Raw genomic sequence first — 12194 nt, 5'->3', positions numbered from 1 at the left:
AATCAGTGCAAGTTACCGGGCAGAAAACTTCGGTAATTAAATGACTACTTTAGAACGATAAAACTATATGCCAGTTAGTAATAATGGACAATTATTCAGATCACTCTCGATTTTATTATTATTAGAATTTGAATTGTTGTTGTTATATGAATCTTTTTAAGTGCCTCTCTCTTTAAGGCGGGGTTTATGTCATCACGTGATGTGAGTGACAGCTTAGCCGAATTTCTCGAGTCGGTTTCCGTTAGATTTGGGAAGGAGATGGTCGGAGTTTGTGTTTTACAGATGAACAGTCTGCTGTGACCGTGATAGATGAGAGTCGACAAAACAAGACCGGAGACTGCTAGGATAATGCTTCAGCTGCCATAACGTGCTTTACAATGGCCATCAGGGAATTGAAAGTTTGTCTGCTAGGGGTGAGTGTTGAGAATCCTCTGTCTGCGGCTTCATACGCTTCAGGACCCATCGACACACAAATAGACTGACTGGAACTGTGATTATTCCTGGTTCCTTTTCTCATAATTAACGCGTAGAGATGTTTTACCGTGTCACGAAGGTTCTCTCTCAGTCGTTGTGATTTGCTAACACAAATAACTTATTTGTAGCCTATTTAACGAGAGAGTTGGAGCTAAAGCTGGACGTGTTTGCGCATAAATTCATTCTTTAGGAATGTTTGCGGCCATGACGTCACCGCCTGCTGGATACTGGCCGTGTTCGAAATGGAATTCTAGCGTACTGCATATTGCGCAGAATACCATACTACTCTTACTGTGTCTGCAGTATGTATACTGTGCATAGTATGCAGATTTTGTTTACATGGAAAACCCGGATGGCCTAGTTGTAACTGTGATGTTTAACATCTTTATGACTTAATTAAAATTAACCTAAAGTTAAGACATTTTTAACCGAAACTGGATTTAAAATGTGTTCTGAGATGATAATGTGATGTAATGAGGTCATGTGACAACAATGTAGCATACTAAAGTTTGAAACTTTGTTGCATACTGTTTTACATACTTCAAAAGAAAAATAGTATGCAGTACTCTGTACTAGTATACAGTAAGCAGTTAGTATTCCATTTTCCAACAGCCACTAAATATTTCAGGCAGTAGTTGTGTACCACACACATACATGCACACACACACACACACACACACACATTATATATATATATAATTAGTCTGCATAGTGTTGTAGTATGCTATTTTGAAGCCACACATTACTTTTGAAGCCAACATTACACTTTATCAGTGAGACACACATTTAGACATCAATATTTAATGTATTTGATATTTTATTACATTATATGTGTTTGTTTTTCTTTTTCTCATAATCACAGGACACTGGTGTCGGGAAATCAAGTATTGTGTGTCGATTTGTTCAAGATCACTTTGACCACAACATCAGTCCAACGATAGGGTAGGGGCATCTGTTTACTAAATATCATGACATAGGGATTTACACATAGCTGAGGTGAAGAAATCACCTCTGTCAGCTTATGTGCAGGACATGACCTCCCTCTTTCTGCTCTGCTGGAAGAATGTGTGTCGAAATATTCCTTTATGAGTCAAACGCTCAGGATCCAACACAGAGTCCTGTTTTGTTTTGAACAGCTGATTCAGAGTCAGTTTGGTTAGATTTGTTTACTTCAGCACATGCTGATTTCTCTCTGTTGGGTTAGTCATTACCTTTAGATGAGAGGATATTTTTAGCTTTTCTGTTTTGCACTGTTAGCACTTTACACAGAAACTCTTGCAAAATGTTTTTTTTTTCTTTCTTTTTTTTTTCTTTTCTTATATATTAGTCATGGTTACCGTGATGTCATTTCCTCTTTGAATGACGTCTGTTTTACATTCTTGTTGAGTTTAGGGTATTTTGTAATTTTTGCTTATTTTTTTAATTGTTCATTGGTTATTATTAATTTTTATTTTTGCATTTAATATTTTATTATAACATATATTATTGCATTTATTTATATATATATTACACACAAACCCGATTCCAAAAAAGTTGGGACACTGTACAAACTGTGAATAAAAAAGGAATGCAATGATGTGGAAGTTTCAAATTTCAATATTTTATTCAGAATACAACATGGATGACATATCAAATGTTTAAACTGAGAAAATGTATCATTTTAAGGGAAAAATAAGTTGATTTTAAATTTCATGGCATCAACACATCTCAAAAAAAGTTGGGACAAGGCCATGTTTACCACTGTGTGGCATCCCCTCTTCTTTTTATAACAGTCTGCAAACGTCTGGGGACTGAGGAGACAAGTTGCTCAAGTTTAGGAATAGGAATGTTGTCCCATTCTTGTCTAATACAGGCTTCTAGTTGCTCAACTGTCCTTTCCAGATGTGTAAGCTGCCCATGCCACACGCACTCATGCAACCCCATACCATCAGAGATGCAGGCTTCTGAACTGAGCGCTGATAACATCTTGGGTCCTTGTCCTCTTTAGTCCGGATGACATGGCGTCCCAGTTTTCCAAAAAGAACTTCAAATTTTGATTCATCTGACCACAGAACAGTTTTCCACTTTGCCACAGTCCATTTTGAAGGAGCCTTGGCCCAGAGAAAACGCCTGCGCTTCTGGATCATGTTTAGATATGGCTTCTTTTTTGACCTATAGAGTTTTAGCCGGCAACGGCGAACGGCACGGTGGATTGTGTTCACCGACAGTGTTTTCTGGAAGTATTCCTGAGCCCATGTTGTGATTTCCATTACAGTAGCATTCCTGTATGTGATGCAGTGCCGTCTAAGGGCCCGAAGATCACGGGCATCCAGTATGGTTTTCCGGCCTTGACCCTTACGCACAGAGATTGTTCCAGATTCTCTGAATCTTTGGATGATATTATGCACTGTAGATGATGATAACTTCAAACTCTTTGCAATTTTTCTCTGAGAAACTCCTTTCTGATATTGCTCCACTATTTTTCGCCGCAGCATTGGGGGAATTGGTGATCCTCTGCCCATCTTGACTTCTGAGAGACACTGCTACTCTGAGAGGCTCTTTTTATACCCAGTCATGTTGCCAATTGACCTAATAAGTTGCAAATTGGTCCTCCAGCTGTTCCTTATACGTACATTTAACTTTTCCGGCCTCTTGTTGCTACCTGTCCCAACTTTTTTGGAATGTGTAGCTCTCATGAAATCCAAAATGAGCCAATATTTGGCATGACATTTCAAAATGTCTCACTTTCAGCATTTGATATGTTATCTATATTCTATTCTGAATAAAATATAAGTTTAAATTATTGTATTCCTTTTTTATTCATAATTTGTACAGTGTCCCAACTTTTTTGGAATCGGGTTTGTGTGTGTGTGTGTGTGTGTGTGTGTGTGTGTATGTATGTATATATATATATATATATATATATATATATATATATATATATATATATATATGAATTTGTTTTTCAGTGCATCATTTTTAACTAAGACCGTCCCCTGTGGAAATGAACTTCACAAGTTTCTGATCTGGGACACCGCAGGGCAGGAACGGGTGAGAATGTTTATTTTGTTTTATTCATTTAGAAATTGGAGTTTAGGTTTGTGAATGTTTTATGAAAACTTTGTGTCTAACCTTGTTTTTGTGGCCTCTTTGGCCAATATTATACATGTATGTGCTTTACTCATTTGTGTGTTTGTTCATTTTTATTTCACCAAAGACACTCTTTTTCTTCCTTAATGTCATAATACTGTAGGGCTGGGTGATATGGCCAAAAAAATCATATCTCTGTATCTCTGAATGACAATATATGGTATATATATCTCTATTTTTTTCTATTTGGATAAAAAAATAAAAAAAATAAAAAAAATCTGTATTTATTTTAAAAAATGTCATTTCATATCCTGTCCAATGTTGCCCAACAAACAATGTTCATATGGAAGGCTATGAGAACAAATATAGTGAATGTATCCATATAAGCTAATGCTATATATTATGTGCAAAAAAAGGGTTAAAATCACATTCCATTCTAACATTGTAACATTACAATCTAAAAAACAGAAAGAATGCTTTTTAAAGCACAAATTAAATTTACTAAACTAAAAATGAAAATAAATCAAAAGCACAGACCAATTATATTAGGCTATTTGATTACCCCATTACAATAGTCAATTTACAGTTGCTGCTATCGTAAAGATACACTTGTAGGTTTAAAATTCTACATATGGCACATTTATTGTCCAACAGCATGTATTTTAGCAAAATGTATAGTTTGAATTATTGGCTCAGTCTGTTTGGCACGCATTGTTCACTGAAGTCTGTGAGGTTTAGTGGAGACTCGCTTTCATTAGGCTGATCCACTCCTGACAGCAAAATGGAAATATTTGCATGACTTTCTAACATTTACAGATGGAGAATATACCTGTGAAATGCAAGTTATGCACCACATCTCAAACGCATTACACAGCGCAAGTATATGTCAGAGCATCTGATGGGCTAAGCCGCTTTAAACTATATGTGTTAACTATGTCTTATTTTGAAGCCCTTAATATTAAGCATGTCTCATGTTTAGGACAAATTGAAATATGCACTTTCCACGCAGCAGCTCAATCTGCGCCCTCCTTCAGACGTGCTCGTATCAAACTACTATATATCGATATGTTTTGTCTCATTCCATATTGTTTATAAAAAATATATTGAAATATCGTACAAACTCGATATACCGTCCAGCCCTAAAATACTGCATAATTTTGTGTCTTGAAGGTTCATTCAACCACAACATTGAACCGATGAAAAAAATAAATGAAGTGCCATCAGATCTGAGATGATAACACCCACTCCATCCCATGATCCATAGTATTCATCTCTGTTCTCCACCCACATTGGATTCCTGTCAGTGTATCTGTGCCCTTTAATTCCCAACTTAAAGCAATAGTTCTCTCAAAAAGGAAAATTCTGTCATTTACAATTGTAACATCTTGTGGGTGAGTAAATGATGACAGAAGTTTATTTTTGGCTGAACTATCCCTTTAACACAACATTAAAGGACGCAAGACAATTCTAGGTCATACCTCTGTGTCACATTTGTCATCAGTTAGTATGAGAAATCACATTTCATTTCCAACACACACACACACAGTTTAGAGTTCACTGACTCATTGGGTGCGGTGGAAATGTGTGTGTGAGAGTTGGAGAAGTGCTGGCGTGACTTTGTGTTCGCGTCTGTATGTTCACTATTAGCTTGTGAGTCTGTTCAGATCGCTCGGAAAATATGCGTCTCCCTTTGAACTCGCTCAGACATAATTGCCGTCTACTTCTTTACAGCAAATCTCCTGCATCTGTCTGAACCGAAACCACCAAAGTGATCCTAATATGCTTTATTAAAACATTAATGCTGTTTACAGCAACTACATACTTTTTTTTTAAGAATTTTTTTTTCCGGTGCAAACTTTGCCTGAGCAATAGCAATACTGGTGTTTGCCTTATTTAACACATAACATTTATGTTAATATAGCCTAGTCATCAAAATAAAATGTTACTATCTTTAAAAGCCCCCAACATTGACAGAGTGTATCTTATTTTTCTCCAGTTTCATTCATTGGCTCCCATGTATTACAGAGGCTCTGCAGCGGCTGTCATTGTTTATGACATCACAAAACTCGTAAGTTGTATTATAGTGTGTTTGTGCAATTCATTTCTAAGTTGTTTCTATTTAAAAAGCACATTTAACTGTTTAAGGTGCAATATACTGAAATAATATGTCACTTTGGTTGTTTGTTTGTTTATAATTGTTGGAGAAAACAAGAATTTTGGAAAGGGAAATCACAAATGAGATCTTGTTTATATCTCAGTTGTTTCTCCTAAACAGCATTGAGATTAAATGGAGACTGTTACTAACATTTCCTGATTTTGCTCATGAGAAAAAGACCCCAGTAACGTGTTCCATCAGTAGCTATGTTTCCATCCAAAGCTGTGAATTTAACTTGTGTGCAAAATTGTATCGCATAAAAAATTTGCAAATAAAGCTTTGTTTCCATCCCATGTGTTCAAGAGAACAAAATAGTCACTTTTTAGGAGATTGGCATAAAATATATGTAATAAAAATGGAAGTTGCTGCAATCGGTGAAGCCACTATTGTTGTTCTTTTTTCTTCCATCATAAATGACTTGAGCCTCAGAGCGTGCAGATGAAAAACAATAAACACTGTGATGTCATCTTGCGTTCGGATGCTTGTGTTTGGGGACGTAATCATGTGAAACGCTTCTGGGAGGGAAATCATTCTGGTGACCGACTTTGGTTCAGTTATTTGAACTTTTGAGATGCTGTGTGTGCAATGAAATCGGTCCACTGGTTAGTCCAGCTATCCAATCACATCTACTGTGGAGGCAAAATCATGTGAGATTTTGGTTGCGCATCGAGGGATTTATTCGGTTAATGTGTTTCCATCATAGTATATGCGCATGTCTTCTTATCGGATAAAAAATGATCCACAATCAATTGAGCGCATACATTTTTTATGTGCATTTTTAGAATTTTTGCATATCTTGGCATTTCTATCATTTTATTTATACGATATATACCCCAAATTTGCATAAAATAGGTGGGTGGAAACATAGCTACTGTCTCATACCGTTGCCCATGTTTCTTCACGACAAAAGTCAGAGATCTCAATATGAACATTTCTCTTAATTCTTCCAAGATCAAATTACCTGGGCTGCTATCAACATTTTATAGCTCTATACTCTTACTAGATGACAACTGTTGACACATTATGTCATTTTATCTCCTGAGGAATTTCAGGAGAAACATCTGAGGCGAAGTTGATATTTCAATGAAATTTTTGAGATCTCAATTAAAGAATTAGTTCACCCAAAAATTAAAATTTTGTCATTATTTACTCTCCCACGTGTCATTCCAAACCTATATAACTTCGAAACACAAATGAAAAGGTTTCTGTCACTCCATTGAAAGTCCACATAACTAAAACTTTAAAAGATTCAAAAGGCTTAGAAAGGTGTACAGTAGGTAAAACAATCCAAATTAATCAAACGGTTTAATCCAAGTCTTTTGAAGAGATGTGATCGCTTTATATGCCAAACAACATATTTAATTTAGGCTTTTATTAACATTTAAACAACGATCGACACGCATACATAGTTCACATCACATTGGTTACCTTTACTTTCAATGGAGGAACATAAACCTTTCATTGAACCTTTCACAAACCAGAAACGTTTCATTAGAAATATCTTAATTTGTGTTTCAAAGAGTCTTATGGGTTGGTTGAGTAAATGATGACAGTATTTTAAGTCTCTGATCTATGAAAAAGCAGCTAATGTTTTTGAGTTGCATGTTTTGTGATGTGTCTGGTTTCTGCAGGACTCTTTCCAGACGTTAAAGAAGTGGGTAAAGGAGCTGAAGGAACACGGGCCAGAGGATATAGTCGTAGCCATAGCAGGAAATAAGAATGATCTGGGTGACATCAGGTTAATAAAACACCTCTTCCTGTCTCTGAGAATGTATTATATTCTCTGAAGTTTCTTTTCAAAACTCTCCAGCTGCTCATGCTTAGATTTTCATGTCTTAAGTTATAGATGTATATTATCATGTAATCATTTAACTTGTAGTTGACATGAAATCAAAACTGACCCTATTGACACTCTTAATGTGCATGATTCATAAGTGCATGTTATTTCAAAGAAATAAAATTATAATCTTTCATCAAAATGTAATAACTTGCAATCCAGTCAAATCCTAATGGATAAAATCAAGTAGGGTCCTAAGTTTTCCTCATTAAATATCCTATTTAACTTTACATTGTGGAAGCAAGATGGTTTGCGAATGCTGTTTCACTTTAGTTGTGATTAGAGTTTATTTTTCAGTCCTGAGAAATGCATACACCACATCTCAGTGGCAACAATCTGCACCTTCAATTATAGTTTTGCTGAGCTGTTAATTAAGCCATTTCCACTTAATTTCAATCATGCTTAATCACTATTCCCTTATAATTTTCCCGACAGTCAGTCTTTGCGTCTGTATAATATCTCAACATTTGCTGGCAGTCCATTTAAGACAAACCCCTCTGCTGTTTATTTCGGTCTTGCCCTTGGTTGGACGCGCCCCTAAAGCTGATTATTTACTCATATTCAATGTTTGTTTTCTTCTAGGGAAGTTCCAACTAAAGAGGCGAAAGATTTTGCAGAGTCCATTGCTGCCATATTTATGGAGACCAGTGCCAGAAATGCCGTTAACATAGAGGAGCTGTTCCAGAAAATCAGTAAGTATTACTAAAACTAGTCAATTGTCCACGCTATAGCAAACCCGAACACTGTCTGCAGCTATAGAGATTGCTAGTGTTTTTGTTTTTTGTATTTTTGACACTGTATATCATCTTCTCACTCATTCACTCTCATTTTCTCAAGTCAGTTTCATCTCAAGTTAGTGATTTACTATAGTAATAGAAAAGACACTTTAAGGATTAGTTCACTTCAGAATGAAAGTTTCCTGATAATTTACCCACTCCCATGTCATCCAAGATGTTTGTCTTAAGTCGAGAAGAAATTATGTTTTTTGAGGAAAACATTCCAGACAGGTTGAAGGTCCAAATGTCAGTTTCAGTGCAGCTTCAAAGGGCTCTACACGATCCCAGATGAGGAATAAGGGTCTTGTCTAGCGAAACGATCGGTCATTTTCTAAAAGAAATGAAAATGTATGTACTTTTTAACCATAAATGCTCGTATTGCACTGCTCTGCGATGTGCCATGCATTACGTAATCACGTTGGAAAGGTCACACGTGACGTAGGCGGAAGTACCACATTAGGGCGAAAAACTCCGTCTCATTTTCTCTAACTTCAAAATCGTCCGACATCGGGTTTTTTTAAAGGCCGTTTGACTTAGTCTTTGCACGTTCATTTTGTGAACACTGGATCCGTACTTCCACCTACGTCATGCGTGACCTTTCCAACGTGATTACATAATGTATATGTGACGAGCATTTGTGTGTCTCCTACTTAAATTCATTGCTTTGAGTGATTTATTGCTTTTATATGATGAGAATGGCAGTTTACATAAAAACACACTAATGCTCAATAACTACACTACTGCCCTCAAGCTAAAGTTTGAGGGCAATACGTTTTGTTTTAAATACATTAATATTTTATTCAGCGAGGATGCATTAAATTGATCAAAAGTGAGAGTAAAGACATTTATAATATTATCAAAGATTTCTATTTCAAATAAACTGTTCAAAAGCAACTGTTTTCAACATTGATATTAATCAGAAATGTTTCTTGAGCAGCTAATCAGCATATTAGAATGATTTCTGAAGGATCATGTGACACTGAAGACTGGAGTATTGATGCTGAAAATTCAGCTTTGCATCACACAAAAAAAATTACATTTTAAAATATATTAAAAATAAATGCAGCATTGGTAGGCAGAAGAGACTTTCAAAAACATTAAAAACTCCAAATTTCAGAGCTTTGCACATTAATAAATGTATGTGTTGAGTTAAAATAATTCCTTTAGTGGAGTTTTTCATTCTAGTTGTCATCAATGATGACACAACGCTAATTTTAACTTGTTGCGAATATTTCTTAGTCATCTTTATCACCTCTGTGTCACATTTGACATCAGTTTGTGTTTTGAAAGATTGAGTTTCATTTTCTGCTAGCGGCCACTGTATTTTATCTAATGCAATGACATGTGCACACTAGCTATATGTGGCATAATTGTTCATATTCTCACATCTGTGTGTAGGTCGACAGATCCCTCCGCTGGAGAACACGGACGCCGACAGCCAGGAATCCTTTAAACTGACACGACAGCCTCCTCCCTCCACCAAACGCTGCTGTTAAACATCTGCAAGCCACATGAAGAGGATACAGTCAAATGACTGACAAACATGTATATTACAGTAGGAAACACCGCAATTCTGCGGCTTTATACAAAGTCATAATGTTTTCTGAATATTGCAGTGATGCTGAGCAACTTTAGAAGGTGAGTTATCACAACTTGAAAGAATTTTCATATCAAGTCTTTTTAAATGCCACATTGTGTTAAATTTAAATGCTGTCTAGTAGTAGTTAACGCTATGTTTACACAATAATAAGTGCCTTAGAAATGCCATTTTTATGTTTGAGATTGTCGTTTCGATACATAGTTTTAAAAACAAAAGTTTGATTGGTTATTTCTAATCTGGCTTTATTTGACCACTTAAAATGACATATGATAGTGTGATGTAAATGACATAGATATTTGCAAATATGTTGGTCACACTTTGTATTACAGGGTTCAACACTCCTAAAAATAAAGGTTCTTTATTAGCATCAATGGTTCCAAAAAGAACCTTTAACATCCATGGAACTTTTTCATTCCACAAAAGGTTCTTTATAGTGGAAAAAGGTCCTTCTGATTATTAAAATGCTATTTACACTAAGAAAATAATGGTTCTTTTAAGGACTGTTCACTGAAAGGTTCTTTGGGGAACCAAAAATGGTTCTTCTATGGCAGGGGTCTCCAGACTCGGTCCTGGAGAGCCACTGTCCTGCAGACTTTAGCTCCAGCTTGCCTCAACACACCTGCCTGGAAGTTTCTAGTATGCCTAATTAGACCTTGATTAGCTGGTTCATGTGTGTTTAATTGGGGTTGGAGCTAAACTCTGCAGGACAGTGGCCCTCCAGGACCATGTTTGGACACCCCTGTTCTATGGCATCGCTGTGAAAACCCCTTTTGGAACCTTTATTTTTAAGAGTGTATGTTTTTACATACTTCTACTGCATAATACTAATAAACCAAATCCGTTTAATGTCATTTTTTTGTAGTGCTGTGTGTAATTGCACATAGTTATTGTTTTTATTTTTGTAATTCATTATATGGGCACTGTAAAATGAAGTGTTACCAATTTATTTATCCTGGAAAAGTGAGTTACTTAATTATAATTTTGGTATTTTTTATACCTTTCATGAACATTTAAAACTTGTGTAAAATAATTACCCCTTCATTAAATGAAAATGTGAGATCAGCCACCAGAGGGCACAATTGGCTTTACTGTGAACAACAGTTTTCTGCTTACCTGTTGCTGTCAGTGGGGAAAAAAAAGGTTGAAAAGACTTAACTGTGCATTTTTTCCCCCACTAAAATGTCTAACAATATGCTTTTTTCAATGGTTTTTAGGAAATGACAAAATTCTGTTAATCTGTTAAACAGGTACACTTATTAGCTGATCACTAGCTATGTACAACATTTCCCCAAAAAGTTTAAACACTGTGATTCTGCTGTGCTATCATTACATTACTTTACTTTAAGCATCCCAACCAACCTCAAACAGCAATATTTGCTGGGACAAGACTATTTGTTCGACTGACAGTGATTCCTCCATTGGTTGGCTCATTATTTTTGCAATTCCATTTGGTGACACTAGTGCTTCAGAAATTACACACTTCACCTTTAAGGCTAAAAGCATAAAAGCAGGGTAATTGTGCGTTCTCTTACATAATCAGCCTGCCTTGGTGTGGTTGTGGGTGGATTGATTACCTGTCCTGTAGTTTTTCAATTTTGTAATCAGAAGGATCTTTTCTGTCAGTCACAGCTGGCAAAATCACATATGTATCACATTACATGCAGTAGTTCTAACAGTTTAACAGTTCTAATCATAAAGCATCACATGCAATATAACATTTAATATGAGTATATCTATATATTTATATCTCTTTTCTAAAATAAAAGTTAGAAGGATTAAAATTTAGTGTGAATTCACGTAGATGCCTTAACCTAGCAAATTCGGAACAAAACTGGGTCTGGTGATAATGCTTCCAATTATATATTTTGTAAATAACTTCATATTTGTACTTTTAAACCTTCCTTTTGTTAGTTAACTTAATTTTTGTTTTATGTGATGTTGTGACAATGGCATCCAACACATTTTGTACCAGATGTCATAAATAAACTACAAATGCAGTATACAAATGTTTGCTTAAAATGTTATTGAGTATTTTCTTTGTATTAAATTAAATTATTTTGATTTATGAGTATTGCTACAGATTTGGACAGTGCTGAAGATCTAATTATTTTGGAAGACAAAAAACAGTACAATAAGATTTCATAAATCCCAAAGGGGCAATTTAGCACACCGGCAGCTACAGCTGTCCAATTTCTTTTTCTCTTCTTAAGTGAACTACAGATCTAAACTTTCTTCATGCTACTGTATTTCAGCAGTAACTTTTCCTGAACAAAATATCTGATT

At 35.6% G+C, this 12194-nt stretch overlaps 1 protein-coding gene across 1 annotated transcript; it reads left to right on the top strand.

Annotated features, from left to right (window-relative positions):
- Positions 1–192: 192 nt before the first annotated feature.
- Positions 193–11917, top strand: rab31 (RAB31, member RAS oncogene family). The gene is made up of 7 exons (XM_051913274.1): positions 193–413; positions 1337–1416; positions 3423–3504; positions 5540–5611; positions 7330–7436; positions 8118–8227; positions 9710–11917. The coding sequence occupies exons 1-7, from the start codon at positions 378–380 to the stop codon at positions 9805–9807; spliced, it is 585 nt and encodes a 194-aa protein (XP_051769234.1). The 5' UTR covers positions 193–377; the 3' UTR covers positions 9808–11917.
- The last annotated feature ends 277 nt before the right edge of the window (positions 11918–12194 follow it).

Source organism: Ctenopharyngodon idella, chromosome 2, assembly GCF_019924925.1.
Source record: "Ctenopharyngodon idella isolate HZGC_01 chromosome 2, HZGC01, whole genome shotgun sequence".
Taxonomy (NCBI): Eukaryota; Metazoa; Chordata; class Actinopteri; order Cypriniformes; family Xenocyprididae; genus Ctenopharyngodon; species Ctenopharyngodon idella.
Note: the sequence above shows the minus strand (reverse complement) of the source record. Positions and strands in the feature narration are given on the sequence as shown.